The sequence below is a fragment of the Sarcophilus harrisii genome, chromosome 6 (assembly GCF_902635505.1).
Source record: "Sarcophilus harrisii chromosome 6, mSarHar1.11, whole genome shotgun sequence".
In the NCBI taxonomy this organism is placed as follows: Eukaryota; Metazoa; Chordata; class Mammalia; order Dasyuromorphia; family Dasyuridae; genus Sarcophilus; species Sarcophilus harrisii.
The window spans coordinates 193,056,264-193,074,826 of NC_045431.1; the positions used below are offsets into that span (position 1 = coordinate 193,056,264).

Sequence of the window (18,563 nt, forward strand, 5' to 3'; positions counted from 1 at the left end):
TTATCCCTTGCACTCACTTCTGTTCCGATTTTTCCCCTCCCTCCCTCCACCCTCTCCCCAAGATGGCAAGCAGTCCTATACATGTTAGAGAATATCAGCCATTAAAGAGAGAGGAAAGAGGAGGGCCTTGGGTTTGGACAGATGTCTTAGAAAGAGGAAGTCAAAAAATGTGGGTCAGAAATGGGTTGACTATAGGTTCTAACAGTACCATTGAGAATCCAGGGATCTCTCAGTGAAACGAAAAGTTCGACCTTCTTTGGAAGCACAATCTTCTCAAAATAAAGATTGCTTTGCATTTTTTTCTTCTCCCTGATAAAAAGTTGACCAGGCAGAAGAGAAAAATGAAAAGTCCACTTATGAATTAGCAACCGTTGTGGGAGTCCAAAAGACTGTCTGTGAAAGAGAAGGGACACGGAAAACTTAAGGGTTTCCTCTGATTTTCTACCTGGGCTGATTACAGTTTTGAGATGGCGATGCCCTGATTCTGATGCCATTTACCCAAGCTGGCCAGGAGTCAGAGGAAACAAAAGCAATGCTATGAAAATTCGCTGCTGCTGATGAGCAGCATCTTCCTGCTGGGCACATCATCCATCAAGCCTCTCTAGTTGTGTCACAAAACTCTGGCCCCAGGACCCCAAATGTTCACTAAAAAGGGGCTGTCCACAAGGCTTGGTCATCTTGGGGGGTACTTGTGTTTTCTTCTCTTTCCCTGCCTTCTCCCTCCATTTCTTTGATCAGTAAAGACTGTCTGTATTTGTCTTATTTTCTTAATTATTAGACTTACCAGCCAGGGAACATTAAGTAGCGAGCTCTCAGCATCTGAGGAGTTGAAAAACTGTCTTCTGAAAGAATCAGCTCAATGTCTTCATTCCTGTAGGAAATGACAAGAAAAAGGTCCAACATAACTCAGGTCTAAGATAACTAGAAGCATGAGTCCCAATGTACAATTTTTAAAAACAATTTAGGATTATAGATTATTTTAGAACTTAAAGGAAACCTTGTAGTCTAACTCACCTCCACATTTTTTTTTTTAAACAAAAGGGGAAATTGTGGTTTGGAGGTGAGAAGGGACATGTCCAAGCTCATGAAGTTATTATATATGAAAAAAATCAATTCATGAAAATCACAAAATCACAAAAATACATTATTATTTCATCCTACCTGAACTTACTACTAATACATTTTACTTCATTAAAATGTTTCTGTATTAAAGACAATCCTTCAGTCTTTTTTGCATTTTGCAAATTTGGAATTTGCAATTCTTCTTTTGCATTTTTGCAATTTGGAATCAAATCTATGAAATTCTGACTTAACTTGGGCTAACTGCCCCTCAAACTGAACTGATGCTATTTCCCCATCTTTCTAATGCTGATATGAAGGTACTCTCACCTAATGAGTTTATTCTCAAAAGTGAGGAAGCCTCAGAACAGAACATTATTTGGGCATAAGGTACACTGGTTGTTCTGCCCTGCTCCTGACCTCAAACACACTCTTTCTCTCCCTCAGCTCCAGTAAATCCTCAGGGAATTACATCAGTTGACATTTCTTAAATGTGAAAATCTGAAATATAGCTGAAAGTCTATGGTGAAAATGACTATACCAAAAGGATGACCGTGTATTTTAAGCAGCAAGTCACTTTTTTAGGTAGCCCTAAGTCCCGGGCTGGCAGGAAGAGCCAGAGGCTTCTGGGGTTTTGGGGAGTAATAAGTAATCACCTGGTCACTATCCCATTTTCAGCAAGAATGAAAGCTGCAGTTGGATTTGCTGCTCGGATGAGACTTTGCAGCTGTACAAGGAGAGGATGCCTCTGCTCCGTGGTGTGACTAGTGAATACGATATTGCTTACCAGACCTGGGGAACAAAACCAGGAACATTTCAGACTACAAAAAGAACCTCCAATAGCACATTTTCCTTGATAAGAGAGAAATGCTCATATCACAGTTACAGTGGAAGAAGTTAATCAGTTGACATTTACACAAAATTGAGGCCCTTGCTTTCTCTCACTTGTTTCTTCCTCCTACATCTTCAATATCTCCCTTTTTCCAGCCCCTTAGGGGAACAGGTTTGTCTGTGCAGAAAAAAATGGTACTTTATTTGCTGCTGACATCACAGGCTCCCACCTTCTTATTCTCCCTTCCTTTGCACACAAACTTTGGGAGTACATGGTTTGCAGTGGCTGTTTCTTGCAAGCTGACTTTTCATCTTTTTACTTCTATTGAGATTGTTCTCTTGAACATCATTCCTGCCGGTCTCATTGCCAAACCCAATGGGGCTTTTCTTTGTCCTCAGTGTCATTGACCTGAAGGATATGACACTATGAAACACCTCTCTCCTTCTTGAAACCCTCTTTTCCCTTCCCTACTTAGTAAATTATTTTTGTTCTTTACATACTGTTTGGGCTGTTCCAATTTTTGTTTTCTTCAATGGCTCCTATTTATTCCAGCTACATAAAATACATCATATCTCTATTCTCAAGGAATTGGCTATATATAAAATAGAAGATAACACATTTATGTGAAATCATAATGCAAAATAAAATGTAACAAGGGCATGAAAGAGAGAAATTAAATGCTATGAGAGTTATAAGAAAGAAAGGATTTTTTTTTTTAACTTAATAGAAAATTCAAAAAGACTTCATAGATGAAACGGAATATAATCTGGGTCTTGAAAAATAGGTAGGATTTCAGTGGGGAGAGAGAGGAGGGAAAGGTGTGAGTAAAGACACAGTATTGGAAAAGCACATATGATATGGCCTTGGGATAGTGAGCTGTCTATCATCTGGTTGGAGTAAAGGAGAAAAAAAAGGGTAGGGGTAAAAGGGTAGAAAGATAAAGTGGTATCAGACTCAGGAAAGACTTGAATGCTGGATAAGAACTTTGAACTTTTCTTAAGGAAAAGAGAGTCACTGGAGGTTTTTAAGCTGAAGAGAAATATAGCAAGATAAATGCAAAATAAAGATCAATCTAACTGGAGTGTGTGAAGAACAGATTAGAAAGGATTGAAGAGACCAGGCTCTAGTAAATGATAATGAAGTCCTATGGCAAAGAGGTAGCAATGGATGAATCCAAGGGATACTGCAAAGCTGAAGTCAACAGGAACCTGGTACCTCTCCCCCGGCATATGGTGTTGAAAGTGAAGTAGGTGTGTTCTACACCTCTCAGCCCTATCCCTTCTGACGTGCAAGAAAGAAGTCGAGCCAGAAACTCTGAAAGCCAAAGAGTCAGGCTGAGGCCACCAAGGCAGAGGATCTGAATGTGCCTTCTCTTCTTGTCTCCCCAGGCACCCGGGTTCTGAAAATGGTTCAAATCCTTTCAGCAAAGCACCCCAAGGAACAACAAGCTATGAGGAAGATTGAAAATGGCTCCTGCATGGTATTCATTGTAGATATCAAGGCCACCAAGTATCAGATTAAGCAGGCTGTAATTACAGACGCCATATAACAATGATGTGATTGGCACACTGATCTGGGCTAATGAAGAGAAGATCTCTGTCCAACTGATCTCAAGTAGGATTCTTGGGAACTGGACAACTACAGAATGTGGGACAGATTTAGGGGAATGAGTGAGTTAGGCTTTATAAATATTTTGTCTGATTTGCTGGTGGAACAACTAGGGGAAAAGTCCTCTAAGTAGCTGGGGATGGTATCTGGACCTCAGGAGAGGATTTCAGGATTTGAATAACTGACAGACTCGGGATGCCTGACAGGTTAATAATCTTGCTACTCTTTCAAATGGATGCTGTCCATCCCTTTTTTTCAGTGACTCTTAAGCTCTACCAACATTCTATTTCTACAGCACGTTGGTTCAGAAGAAGGAGCCTTGGGCTTTCACCCGGAGCTAAGGCTCAATCAGCAGGACCCTGCAAGCACCTTCCACTCAGTGATTTCCATCAACACACGAAAATAAAGGTAACTCCAACAGACTTTATGCTCACATAGCCAGCACACATCTCTAGAACATGTTAAGAATACTTTTCATAAGTATTATTTTATTTGATTCTCATGACAACCCTGTTGGGCAAGTGCTATTATTATCTCCATTTGACATAGGAGAAAACTGAGGCAGACATTTAAATGACAAGCTTAGAGTCACAGAGCTAGTAATTGTCTGAGGCTGAATTTGAATCGGATCTTCCCAACTCCAGATTTAGAGCTCTCCCCTGGTGCCCCTGAACTGCCTCACAGCATTTGGGACTGATTCTACAGTACCTGGTTACCCAAATCATCTCAACATCACCTCCTTTAACCCCTCCTCTGCCCCTATTCTTCCAGAACTCAGCATGGCTTTGTCCGTAGATTTCTGGAGAGTCGGGGATGAAGTCCTCATGATTTAAAGCAGTTCACAATAAGGAGCTGTGGTGCAGCAAAAGCCTCTACAATCCAATAAAAGCTTCACTGGACAGAGACAAAGGCAGAACTGATGTACAAACTTAGAAGCAACAATTTAAGCAGGCCGTGGGCCAGAGACCCTAGGGCTTGGAGCGACTCCACTGAAGGGAGCACGGAGGGGGCCCTCTGGAAGAGACACGAGCCCACAGGGGGGAGGTCACCAAGGCCAGATGGTAATGAGTTGCAATGAAGAAGACAGCAGTAACCTCAGAGGCTCTCCACACCCCAGGAGGTGTGAAGGTGACCTTACGGCTGGGGGACAGGAAATCCCCCAAGGGAAGCATCTCCCAGCTGACCGGAGCTGATGCAGTCTCCTCTGAATCTGAGGAGGTGGCCTGCAGAAGCCGCCCGCAGAGGGTCTGCTTGGGCCCATCCCAGGACGCTCTGTCCAAGGCCCCCTGCTTCCTTATCTGAGCCAGAGCCTGCCTCTGCAGCTGCTGCTTGGCAGCTTCCGCTCTGCTTTCTAGGGCCAAGCAGATCAAATCGGGTTCTTCTGTGACCGTCCTCCAGTGCTTTCACGTGGCTGTGATGTCTGCCCTGCCCTCCCACGCTGAGGGTTCCAGTCCTGTTCCCATCTAGGTCAGCGGGCTCAGTCTGACAGTGCCTTACCTAAAACGTGGTCCAGAGAACAGAGCACACCACTCCCAACCCGGCCCGACCAGGACGTCACGGCTTTGGAGAAGGGGGCTCTGGGGAGGTAGTCTAAGGCAGCCCCCGAGTCACCCGGTGGGCTCAGGGGAACCCCACAGGCCTTTTTCTCATTAAGCGCTGTCTGCTTCCCTTCTCTTATATTTAAGGAGCTGGTTTTCTGGATCCCATTTGTAGGAATTCATAGTTGTCCCTAAGACATTTTATCTGATCCTACTCAGTGCATCTTTCTAATCAGTTGAAACCTTTCTAGATTCTAATTCTATTATTTACTTCATTAATGATTCCTTTCAGTTTCCCATCATTTGGAAATACACTAAGCTTTATTGTCAACTATTCTCCCATCAAACCCCTGACTGAATTTTTGAAGAGAAAAGGGAATATTTGGTAGCTGAATCTTCCCTGCTGTCTTGGACAAGGGGAACTGGAGAGAGTACTGGTGACTAAAGGTGTAGGCCTCCCCCTGCCCCCTGCAAAAGGGAGAGCAGTGATTATTCCAGCCCCAGCAAGGAAGAGGCAGGCATTCTCTCCAGGGGTGGCAGGCAGCGTGTAAAAGGGAGGATAGAAGGTGGGGCTGGGCAAGGAGGAAGAGGGAAGGCCGACTAGCTCCACAGATTATCAGGAATTAGCTTTTCCAATTGGCCATAAGGCTCCTCTGATAGAAGGAGAATCTTGATCCTAGTTGGAACTGAGATCCAAATCTGGTTCCTAGTTTGGTGACAATCTCCAGGTCAAAGTCCCAGAACTTGGCTCCCTAGATCTTCATCACTGAACATGCAGGCCCAGGGGGATTACCCTGCAGCATTCCTCAGGTCAGCTATGCAAACAATGACTTGCCAAAGGGAAATAACTATGTTTGCTGAGCAGGTCAGACTTCATAACTCAGGTGTTTAGAGTACAGAGCTACCAAGGTCACGGTGATGGGTTTCATCCCTATCCTGACCAGCTACTCTCTCTCAGGGTCCATGGTCAAATGACACTAAACCTGCTGTCTCGCCTGACAAGAGCAAAGGGGACTCTGAGAGAGGCCCATAGCTGGAGCCCAAATCAAGTACATGTGTCCCAGTGATGGGGGCTCATGGGGCCACATTGATAAAGTCCATCTTATTTTATTAGTCTATGAAGCAAGCAAGAGAAAGTGCTGACTCCCTAGTTCTCATTTTTTATTCCCTAAAAAGAGGGGATTCTGAGAAAAGCCGGGTGCTGCTTTGACGTCCCTTTTAAACCATGTTTAGCTTCCTTTTTGATCCTTGCTTGGAGTCTGTACTTCATACTCTCTTGGGGGAAAGGCTACCCACAGTACATTCCATTTTTAATTTTAATTTTAAATCGAGTTTAAAAATTAAGATATCACTTAGCTCAATCATTGGGAAAAAATAAGGGGATGTGGGTTTTTTTGGGGGGAGGGGAGGAACAGGAAAGAAATGCTTATGTACCAGGAAGATGCTACTTCTCTCAGGCTGGCTCAGGTTTCCTAAAAAAATGGTGCTCATTTCCTTTGAAGGAGGGATCACTTTTCAGCCCTTTCACTCTTAGCAGCACATAGATGACCGATAGACCCACAGAGTGTCAGACAAATAATGCCCCTGGGACTTGGTTTTGTTTTTGTTTCCTGACCTGCAAGGCCTTAAGGAGTGAAAGGCATCCATTTCCTAAGGCTTCTGTCCTTTCCTGGGAGAACTGCCTCCACCCTTCTTTCCTTCTGAAAAACACACACAACCTGCTTTGCCCATGACAGGCCACACAACTGTGGTTCGCCAAGTGCCGTGCTATCAGCAAATGGCAAGGCTCCTAGAGCGGGCCTCCCAGGCACCGGGGGCCGGGGACCACCTGTCTCAGTGCCAGAGGTCAAGGTGTGCCAGAGATCAAGATGAGTCAGAGGTCAAGGTGAGTGAGTCTGGAGAGGACTCATCTGGCCAGCCCAGCCCAGGCTGGCCTGGAGCTCAGAGGCTGGCAGCCCGAATCACTTGCTCTTGTCACTTCCATAAAAACAGGAAAGGGGGAGGCAGGACATAAGGAGAGAGAGCCAGGAGGACAAGGGCACCGAGGTCAGCTGCTGACATTTTTTGGAAGTGACTCTGAGGATGAAATGCAGCCAGCGCCCAGAGCTGGGCTCCTGCAACATAGCGCAGGGCCTGACTCATTCTGACAAAGCCCCCACCCCAACCAAGATTAAACAAAGCGCAGCGCAGGGAGGGGGGGGCATCCTGCTGCCACCCCCTGCCCTCTCTGCCCCATTCCCGGGGGAGGGCCCACCCCAGGCGGACCCCGCTGCCCCCAGCCTCAGCCCCCTGGGCCATGGGCAGTGGGGGGCTCCCCGGGGCCGGCCAGCAGCAGGCTCAGAGGCCCAGCTGGGACGTGGGGGAGGCTGCTTCCGTTTGGTTTCTGCATGCTGAGCCTACTCAGGAAGCCCTGGCACCACGCACAGCCAGCAACAATGGGAGACTGATCTCCCTCCACCTCAGGGAGCCCCATCCCTTCCGGGGGCACTCACTTCACAGCGTGGGCTCAGGGATGCTAAGCAGATCCTTTTAGGGCCCCAGGGACCCGGGTCAGGGATCCTAACCAGATCCTTTTAGGGCCCCAGGGACCCGGGTCAGGGATCCTCATTTCCTCGGGCCACACTATTGGAGCCTGATGTGTGTCCTAAAGCTGACTCAGTTTAGGCAAGCAGGAAGAGTAGGTAACTCGGCATCTTCCAAAGACAAGACCTAACCTAGACCCATAAAAGGACATGAAACTCTGCTGGGTCACCCTCTCTTTTGGTGAATTTTGAACTCTGGCCCAACTACAAAGAACTGGTCTTCAGGAATTCTAGGGCACCGTTCTCAAGTTTAAATCATGTTTGAAAGACAAAGTTTATTCTGTAGGCAGAAAGTCAAGCCTGCTACTTACCTTGTGAGCACTGATCAAGAAACTTGGGAAAGAGGAATCTAGAAAGAAAGCAAAGAGAAAGCATTAGCACACACACTTCCACGGCAGGGGAACACTTTTCAGGAGCTGGTTCAGATTCTCCGGTTCAGGGTTATGAGTTGGACCCAAGCACCGCCGGTGCACAAGGGTATCACTTGGCCCCTGGCATGCATCCCACGGGCTGCGCCCAGCTAGAGAGGCACAGGTAGGGCTGTGCTGGAAGGAAAGCCGCTTTTAGGGAACCGCTTCAGCTAGAGCCCGAGGCCAGGGAGTCACAGGGAGTAAAGGGAAGGAAAGTGAGGCTCTGTTCCCCTGGGCAAGACAGAGTGCTGCGGACCCCAGGGGCGAGTCCGGCACTTGTGCGCCCCACTGCCCTCCCGGGGACCTCCTGAGCAGGGTCTCAGACCTTCCAAGTGACCAGCTTTTAAGAGGGAATGGTGCCAGTGCTGAAGGAAAAACTTTTTTTGGCTAGGAACAAGCTAGCCCCTGCTTCCATTCTTCCTTTCCTCCTCTTGATGAGACTGCTTTTTGCTGGGACCTGGGTTTCCTTTAATACTAGTCCAGAACTGCAAAAGCCAGACAGGGAATACACCTGGGGGCCAGCCGGCCTTCTCACATTTCTCTCGTTCCTTTGTACTGAGCGCAGCCTGAAGCTCGGCATCCGAAGGGACTTCAGCACAGAGCCCTTCCCCAATGGCCACACCACCCTCATCTCCCTGCACTTATTTCCATGCGTGGCTTTCCCTCAGAGTACATCACAGGCCCTATTTTTAACCACAAGGGGGTTTAATACATGTTGGTAGAATGACTAGCACAAGAAGGGGGAGGGAGGGCTATCCCAGGCAGTTGTGTGTGTAGCCTGTCTTGAGGAGGAGGTGAAGTGACCCCCTGTGTGGAGGGAATGCTGGGCTGGGCACGACTCAGTGTTCCCTCTGTGGGGGGGCCAGCCTCCCAGCATCGGGTAGGAGAGTGAGCAGCAGGGGTTCCTTCCTCCAGTGGGAAACAAGCCGGCCTCCCAGACCCAAGGGGAGAAAGCTCCGAGCCAGACACTGGTAGGAAGCACCAACTCGGGTATATTCCACATGAGTCGGGGACAGACCTTAGGGCAAAATGTTCTCTCCAGTTGCTGTGATTGGAGCCAGTGTGCCAAGTTTATCTGCCAAAGATCCCCAATTACCAATATCAGAGCAAAGCAGGAGATGAAAGATGCACATTAGATCATCTAATCTCCCCCTTCTCCCCACCTCCTCCCCACCCCCGGGCAGTGGGCGTTCTTTCCTTATTCCCCCAGCTTTCACGTGTTTTCTCCCATTTATCTCAGATGACCAGGTTTCCAAGCCTCTTACAAGAGGCGTCACTGTCAGGGAAATGTGCTTTTGAGTTCATCATGTTACTTCCTAGTTTTCGGTGCCAAGTCTGACACAGGCAACAGTGTTCTCCCTCCGCCCCCTCAGTGCTTCTTCAGGATAATATTCCCCCATCACCACTGACCTGACGTTTTCTGCTAGATTTTTCCCTGAATCAATTCTTATCAAACATGTCCAGATGAGAGGGAGAAAAATACCTCCACCCACAGTCTTAGGGTCATGATAACTTCTGATAAGGATTTGCCTCAAGACCTCAATAAGACCATTAGTCTTACAAGATCACAGCCTGCAGATTCTACTGAAGAGACTGATCTGTCTCCAACTGCTACATATTCCCTAGCTTTCTCTGATCCTTGGCTGGAAATGAATATTTTTTCCTTCTGACTTCCTTAGTACTACAGGTATATCTCTTTTATGGTACTATCTATGAACCCTATGGAACCTGACTGTAAAAAGGACCCTTAATAAATTGTAAGCGGAGACTTGTATGTATGTGGCTTGGTATTTTCCTCCAGAATCTGCCCCCTCCCCTAATTCCTAACATAGTGGCTTGTACATAGTAGTTGCTCAGTAAATACTTCTCGAATTTGAAATATCTATATTAGGTCTTTCCAAAGGTGAACATAGACCACTGACTTGTTATATATCTGTTATTTAATGGATTCTATTTTTCACTTTGAATTTCATTGTATTTCCATTATATATATAGAACTTAACTGAGGTCTCTGAATTATTTTTCTCTCTCTGCCCCCATAAATTCATGATCATGACATCTCTGCCTCTACACAAATTACTAATCTAAATTACTAACACTAAACTAATCATGAAACATAAAGTTTAAAGATGAGGAACTCTGAGAAGCCAGAGTTATCTGGTCCTTTTGTACTTAGACTTGAGAAGTTTTTCTGTTCTCTAGGTTGTCCTCATGTGTCATTTTGATCATCTGGGCCTTTACCAAATGAGTCACAAAAGAAATAGCTCAGTGTCTGTCTGGGGGCTCATGCCATGTGGAGGAGACCCTGTTGTAAGAGCGCCTTAATGCTATGATGAGACATCACAAAAGGAGATTCAAGCAGAAAGATTGTATCTTTGTTAAGATGTCCCTGCCTCAACTTGAATTTAGCTCTGATCCAGTAAGATGAGAGAAATATGAAGCTTATATCCTAAAGTCCTGTGACTAGTTCCCAGGGTTTGGTCTTGTGACAATCAATTTCAATTTGTTCCATGTGAAGAATCCTTTGTTCAGCAGGTAAACCTTTTCCTAAGCCATTCTACATGGATGGAGAATGCCCAGGTTTTAAATCTCTGGTGAGGAAACATTTGATCCAAATGCTATCTTCAGGCAAAAGGTAGTCAGTCGGTTCTTGGACTTAGCAAATGTGCATATTGCTCCCCATTGCAAAATTTAGTTCAATACTGTGGAGCCAACATTCTTGACCCAAAGTCGGGAAGGGTTGTGGGTGACAACATTTCCTTTGGACAACTCTCATACTTCAGGAGAACCAGGATTTCACAGGGGTAGATGTTCTTAATTCAGAGACAACCTCTCTAGGCCTTTGCAGACTGTTCTCAGAGAGTTGCTGTGGTCAGAAAATTCCTTCCTCTGTGGCCAATCTTCTCTTCACATCTCTAAACAATCATCAAATGACATCTTTCCTCATGACAATAATAGCTTTTATTTAGCACTTTCAAATATTATCTCCTTTGATTCTCACAACAACCCTGGAAAGTGGGTGCTATTATGTTCATTTTATAAATGAGAAAATGGAGGTAGAAAGAGATTAAGTGACTTGCCCATGGTCACACAGCTACTAAGCTCTGAGGCTGGATTTGAATTCGGTTCTGCCTGGCATTCCTGGGAATGAGGTGTAATGATATCTTAAATTTACATGAGAGATGGAGAAAAATTCCGGAGAGAGAGGTCACAGCTGGAGATGCAGAACCAGGAGTTAACTGCATAGAGATAATAGTAAATGAAAGAGCCAAGGGCTCAACAAAGCAAATGGCAAAGAGCAGCAGGATGGAGTTGTTGGGCTACATCCAGGTCTGGGGAATGAGAAACAGAAGTACACCTAGAGCAGCTGCAGGGCAGGAGGCTGTTCTAGACAGCAAGAGGAGAGAGAGCTTCAAGAAAGAGGGAGGCCATAGGGCTGACTGCTGCTCAGAGGGAGAGGGAAACCCTTGTTCTATGACCACAGGAGTCTTGTTTTTTTAAAATAGGAATGGACACTGTTATTAGCTGAAGTTGTTCACTGTATTATTTCCACTACATTTCCTCTGAAATGGAATTTGTCATCGCCCCCCCCCTCCCTCCCCCCGAGAACCAAGAGCTTCTATGACTAGCAGTATTTCTCAATAGCTGAAGACACAACAAATTTCCAAAGAGGCAACATGCAGATGTCTGCCCGCAGCTTGGGCCTCTTGGCACTTCCTCCAGCCTTGCCAGGCTCTGTCCAAGCCAGCCAGGGGCTTCCCCTAGCATCCCAGAGGGGAACTTGCTAGCCAGCCCTGTTTCCTTAGGTATGTCCTGGTCCCACCCGCTGGCTGAGTTTGTTCTCCTATCTCATGGCCTCTGCAGCACAGGCAAGTTTTTGGTTGTCACCCCAGGTACAGAGCGGCCTCACACAGCCAGGAAGCTTGCCAGTGGAGAAATCAGGGTTCAAATGCAGTCTAGGGCACTCACCAGCTCCCTCAGCCTGGAGAGGTCACTCAACACCTCTCTGCTACCATTATCCCCTAAAATGGGGAGAATTCCTTCCAGGCTTGTGAGAATAAAATGAGGTTAATATTTCTAAGTTGCTCTGCAAACCTGAAAGCGTAGCTAGCTCTTAGATAAGACTGTCAAACTTGGAGCTTGGGACAAGCCACCTCCAGCACAAAACTAATTAGCAGGCACAGTGCTGACAAACATGCTCAGGACCCTCTGCTGCTGAAAAACTCCTCTCAAGACTGGTGCTCAGGGGCCACAACTCCCAAGGACCCCGTCAGCTCGAATGGTCGCTCCCCTCTCCAGTCTTTCCGTTTCTGTGTCTGACCTCTTCCACTTACACATTACACCTGAACTTGCACTACGTGGCTCCTCCTGTTCCTTACAGGAAGGCACTTTGATCGCCTTCAGATGCCCGAGATGGGATGTGGGCCCCAGCAGCTGCCCACCCCTGGTCTGCCTCCCCTCTGCACCATCCCGTGCTCGGCGGCCACAGATGACCACGCCACCCCTTCCCACGCTGCCCTGCAATTCACTCTCCTGGATCAAGCAGAAACCCCTCCTTGGCAATGAAGCTCTCCAACTCCTGCCCAGCTTTCCAACCCTCTTTCTCACGATTCCTTCCCGCTGTCCTGGCTGTCTCCCAGGCCTGGAAGGCCTCCCCTCCTTCACAGCAGCCTCTCAATTTCTCTGGCCTCCCCCAAGACACACCTCCAGTAGAACAGGAGCTCTCTGGGAACTGGGAACCTTGATCTGCCTTTGAATCCCCAACAGTCAACATTTGGTACATACTGAACAGTCAATAAATGTTTATTGATTGCTTGATTAATTGCCTGAGGATACCAAAAAAACCTTGAATAGAATAGAGGACAATTCAAAGTACATCATTCATTCCCCCCTTTACTCATTAGGACATAGGAGCCACTCCATCCTTTATCTTTCCGTCACTAGTGCCTGGCACACTGCAGACTGGTTGATGGCCTGAAGATCTAAAAGATTCTGGTAAGTTAGGACGGTGGTATCTTCCAGGATATATTATTCAGTCAATCAACAAGCATTTATTAAGCATCTGTTGCTATGGATCAGGTACTGTACATACACATGCTAAGTATAAATATAGTACTATGTCTGGAAGATCCCCAGCTACACACGTCTCTCAAGGAACTGACAATTTAAACAAGGGAGACAACATTGCCACCAATATTTTTATGTGTGCATGAACAATACTTATCCCATGTGTAAGACATCATTTCACATGACACATAGATAACAAGCTCTGTGTGTGTACATGAGCCACAGGCTGCATATGCAACGACGGAGAAGCCCCATGGACGCTCTCAGGTGGCATGGCAGAAGCCCGCTGCTTGATGCCAGGAAGGTGGCTGTGCTGCCCGTGTGCCTGACTCAGAAGCAAGCAGGGAGCTCCCTTTTAGAAAGTTATCAGGTCTTGAGAAGCCAGAAACCCTCCAGACAAGAAGGCTAGGCCTTGATCTGTTTGGCCCCAGGGGACTTTACAGAGAGAGAAACATTATAGAGAGGCAAATTTTGGCTTCCAATAAAGAATACCTTTCTATCAACTGGATCACCTTGGTGGTAGTAATATCTCCATCCCTGGAGGAGAGGCCATCCCAAGCAGGGCCATATGAGTAGCTGTTGGGCATATTGTGGAAGAGATCACTTGGAAGGAAGAGCTTGGACTCTGAAGTCCTTCACAACTCTAATATTTTGTGACTTTTTTCATCTCTAGCAGAGGGCACTAAGCACAGAAGGAACTGGGCAAATATTGAACTGATGTTAGAATAACTGTCTAAGGGATGAGAAAACTCCTTGAGATCAAAGTTAGCAATTTTACTACAACCTCCTACCTACGAAGCCCACAATGCAATTCAATTTTTCCTTTGGTACACAAAAAATCACAGGAAGTGTGTCTTAGTCAGACACAATGCTCAAATGAACTTTTGGGGACACATTAATGAGGGCTGGGTGGTCAGGAAAGGCTTGGTGGAGAGTTTAGGCTAGGCCTTGACGGATAGTTAGAATTTGGAGTGGCAAAGAAGAGGGCAGGGCATTTCCGAGAGGGGGGATAATATGAACAAAAGTGTGGAGGCAGGCATGTTCCAGTTGGAGAGCCCTTTGTCAAGACAAGAGGGTTTGGTCAGATTTAATCCTGGGTAGACAATGAAGAACAATGGAGGTTCCCAAGCGTGAGTCAATGCAGTATTTTAGGAATATTAATTTTAGGACCAAGGTATGACAAAATTCCTTTTATACTTCTAAAGAGCCTTGGGAAAATTTAGTATTTACTAGAAATGAGCACTTACTTTGTGCCTTAACTTGGATATAATAAAGAGGAAAAAGAAACAGGGCAGAAAGAATGAGACAGAGAGAGAGAAGAGAGAGAAACAGAGAGAGACAGAGACAAGGGAGGAGAGAGACAAAGAAAAAGAGAAGAGAGAGAGGGAGAGAGAGGAGAGACATATACAAAGAGAGAGAATGTATATTTGTGTAGGAAGAGGACAGAGTCATAATATCAATGTTCATCAAAATAAAATAAGACAGGAAAAAAGACAAGAACAACAAAATATGCAGATTGTTTAAGGAAGAAAGCAAGATTTTCAACAGGCTAAAGAGCAGAAAAAACAACCCAGAGACATGAAATTTAGGACTTCTAGCCCAGATGGTAAGAGTGGAATCTATACTCTTCACAATTTAACAGGTTTTTTTTTTGTTGTTGTTTTTTTAATTTCTCAAGTGTGAGGTTTACTGATTCTGTGACTTTGTCCTGAGCATCAGCTGGAATCAAGGTTAACCATCTGCTTTAGTCACTCCCTCAAGTATTCCTGGGGGCATTTAGTTCCAGTAAGTTCTGGGCTCAAAGACCTCTAACACACTTCAATTCTTAATACCTGGCTCCATGTCTGTTGTCATTGTCCTCAATTGCATCTGTTACTAGAATTAGAGAATTAGTGTTGAAAGGGATCTCCAAGACCTTCCAACTCCAAATCTAGTCCCATTAAACCAGAAAGCCAAAATTTCTAAAAGCAGCAGGTTCCATCCTATGTGTCCAAGTACCTCTAGGATCTCTGAAGAGGAAAACATCTGGCAAGCCTGATTCTGAAAAAGCCTCACTTATATGACCTGTCCTCTCTCCCTCAACCAAAAGTCTTGTACATCAAGATCATCTGCATTCCAAACCCTTTTTTAAGTGTAAGATGTATATATGACACTAATGGCACTAAACTTTCTAAGAAAATGCATTTCATGTTCCACTCACTGTATGGAATTACTTTTCAGTGGCCACAGAAATACGACCAGAATTATTTGCAATATTTTTATGTAAGACAGATTAGACTTACTGTATATAGCTCCAGAAAACAAAATTAAGACCAGAGAGCAAAAAGCACAAAGATGTAAACTCAGTATTCTCCAAAACTTCCTAACAATAAGAGTTTTCCAACACTGGAATGGAATTGTCTATCCCTGGAAACATTTAAACTCATCAGGGACATTTCATGGAGTATTCTTGGACAAAGTAGAAGACTGGACTCAATGACTTTAGAGATCTTTTGGTCCTAAAGTTCTGTGATTTTAAGCCTACAGGTCCATAGGGATCCTCTTATAGCCTTGAAGAGGACTTTTGAGGGTCTGGCAATAATCACTACATTAATGAGAATTTATTGAACACCTACCATACGGCAAGGAAAAACAATGAACTTCCAAGAAGCAAAATTAAACAAGTCTGCTTAAAAAGGCAATGCTTTCCAAAAAGAACAACTCCCTCCCACCCAACTCCTTACATTCTAGATGGCTGAGGACTACCTGTGCTTCATGTAGCAGCATAAGGGCTCCACACATGTAGTAATTGTGCCAATTTCAAAAGTAGACTTCACATCTGAGTCAGGGTGAGTCTGGAGTGCCTGGACAACATCAATAATATCCATGTAGCTGTAAGAAAAGAAAAATGGGTGACTAATGGTAAAATCTTGATGCCTCAATGTACTCAAGAGAATGAGTAATTGCTAAACAACATGAATTAGAGATCTTAACTTTTAAATTCTGAACATAATAAGTGACAAAGATGAATACTTGCAAAAACAAAGTACAACAGAAAAATAGGATTGTATAAGAAACCATAAATCTTTTATCACATTCAACTTGTTTTTCCTTTTAAGCATAAAATAAATTCAAAGTATATCTATCACAACTGTCCTGTGTACCTACATTTTTTGACTCATATTCTCTTCAGAGCATTTTAAAATGATGCTTAAATGATTCTCTTATTTCCTTTAATAGCTATATTCTATCCCTTCTGCTCTGCCAGTTCATCTCTGTCTTTTTGTCTTTGTCTCCCTCCCTCCTCCACATACACCCCCCCCCCCAAAAGAATACCCTCGTAATAAATCAAGATAAACAAATTCCATCACTGTGACCAAATAGACCTCCTTAACATAAAGGAGAGACATACGTATCATTAGAACATAGTAGGCTATACAACACATTACGAAAATAATGAAAAAATACTCTTTGTTAAATAAGAAGAGATTAACATCTATATGATAAACAAGAACCTCTGAAAGAAATTACTGTGACATCTTAGAATTAACAATATAGAACAGAAATCTAGACATAGATTTATAGTCAACCTAGACTTTAGGAAAGCAAACTTCAACAAATTCAAAGAAAATCCCATGGCGTAAGACTTTGAAAACAAAATGAGGTTAAGTGATTTGGGAGGCTTTTCAGAATGAAATCTTGCCCCAAAGACAAAATGATTCTAATGAGGAAGAAAAAGGAAACCTAGATACACAGGGAGCCCATCAATCAACACAAGTATGAAAAGGATTAGTACTAGAGATTTAAGTGAGGGCAGTAACCAAAAAAGAAAAGAAAAAACTAGCCCAGTCATGAGAAAACTAGCCCAGTGCCAGGAAGCATCGACCTGAAGTGAGGGACCTCAGAAGCTATCTTTTTCTTCTAATAGAGGTTTCTGTCTAGAACACACCCAACCAACTGATCCTCCAGTTTTCTGTTTGAAGATTTACAATAGAGGAGAACCTACTCCTCCCCAAGGCAGCCTATTTTACTTTTGAGCAGTTCTCATTGTTAGCAAGTTTTTCCCCCACCTTCAAAACGGATCCTTACCTTTTACAACTTCTATCCATTGCTCCTTTGGAGCTAAGAACAAACCTAATTTTTCATATACTTGAAGACACTTTCCACATCTCCCTTAGTCTTTGATTTTTGAGATTACAGGAAGCCTTTGCCAATCCCCCTTAAAGCCAATGCCTTTCCTCTGTTGATTACCTCTAATTTATCCTGTTATAGAGAATGCTTGCAAGTATTTGTATATAGGTCTTGTTTTCCCCCATTAGACTCTCTTTGAGAGCAGAAACACACCTCACACTTAACACAAAAACAGCCAAGATGGTTGCCTGAATGAGAGGCAAACTATCCATTTCTCATACTGATATGAGCAAAACCACAAGTTGACACTAGACCAAATAATAATCAAGAAATCCAATTAAAAAACTGGTGAGTTCTCCTACATCATAACAGCATAAAAATTTAACAGAAGCTTGAGTCATAGAGTAAACATTTAATAAAAGTTTGTTGATTGTTCTTAAGATACTATAGACTTTTAAGTAGTTGTTTGTTTAAAGGCAAATGAATCCCAAAATTAGAATCAAAGAAGGCTACATAAATGACTCATTAAAGAATTTAGTCACTAAAAAATTTAATCCAAGCTCCACCCTGTAGACCTCATCTCTTACTTGATCCAGAAAATAGAGGCTATCCATAACAGCCTTCTTTCCTAATCTAGACTTCAAAACTCCTTAACATCATACTATGTTCTTCCCTCTTTTGTTCCATTGTCAGATAAGGACATTATCCCTTTTCTTGTCTTTTCATTTGTATCCTTGTCCCATCCCCTGCTGATGATTGCATCTTCAATAGTCTGCATTTCTATTTTAAGTGCTGTATCCAAGGGCCTTTTCTCAACCCTTATCTTTCTTGATCTATGGTGAGTTTAGCATTTGACCTTAATAGTCAGGCCTCCATCTATATTTTAACAGTATTACCCTAATTCTCCATACTGACCCTTTTTCTCTTTTCTCTCTGCATCCTTTCTCTGGTAAACTCATCAACTTTTGTAAGGTTTAATGACCTTTTATACATAAACAACTTGCAGTTCTATACACCTAACCCTAATCCCCCTAGTACTTTATCACCTATTGCTTGTTGCACAAAGAACTGCATGTCCCCTTTAAGCATCTCAAATTTATTATGCCCAAAACATAACTCTATCTTCCCTTCCAACTCTTCCTCCTTCCCATTTTTCTTTTATTTGATAGCACTATCTTCTTCCCAACTGTCCATGATATAACCTCCAAGCCATCTTTCAGTCTTCCCTCTTCCAAATTCCTCCACATCTCTCAGTTCCAAAGTCTGGCCAATTATACCTTCATCACATATCTCACATTCTTCTTTACACACATATTGCCATTACACTACTGCAGGCCCACATCTCTCCCATCTGAAC

The 18,563-nt window shown here is 44.2% G+C and overlaps 1 protein-coding gene across 4 annotated transcripts in view; it reads right to left on the bottom strand.

Moving 5' to 3' along the window:
* The window catches only part of C6H20orf194 (chromosome 6 C20orf194 homolog), a 167,854-nt gene that overhangs the window by 13,785 nt on the left and 135,506 nt on the right, over positions 1 to 18,563 (bottom strand). For all 4 annotated transcript variants that reach the window (XR_004230056.1, XM_031941745.1, XM_031941743.1 and 1 more), the window contains 4 exons: positions 15,842 to 15,967; positions 7,931 to 7,968; positions 1,716 to 1,851; positions 785 to 871 (listed from right to left, as the gene is read on the bottom strand). Coding sequence is in view for 3 of the 4 variants with exons in the window: in XM_031941745.1 (XP_031797605.1) it covers positions 785 to 871; positions 1,716 to 1,851; positions 7,931 to 7,968; positions 15,842 to 15,967 (387 nt within the window). In the remaining variant the exon portion in view is untranslated. The remainder of the gene's footprint in view (positions 1 to 784; positions 872 to 1,715; positions 1,852 to 7,930; positions 7,969 to 15,841; positions 15,968 to 18,563) is intronic.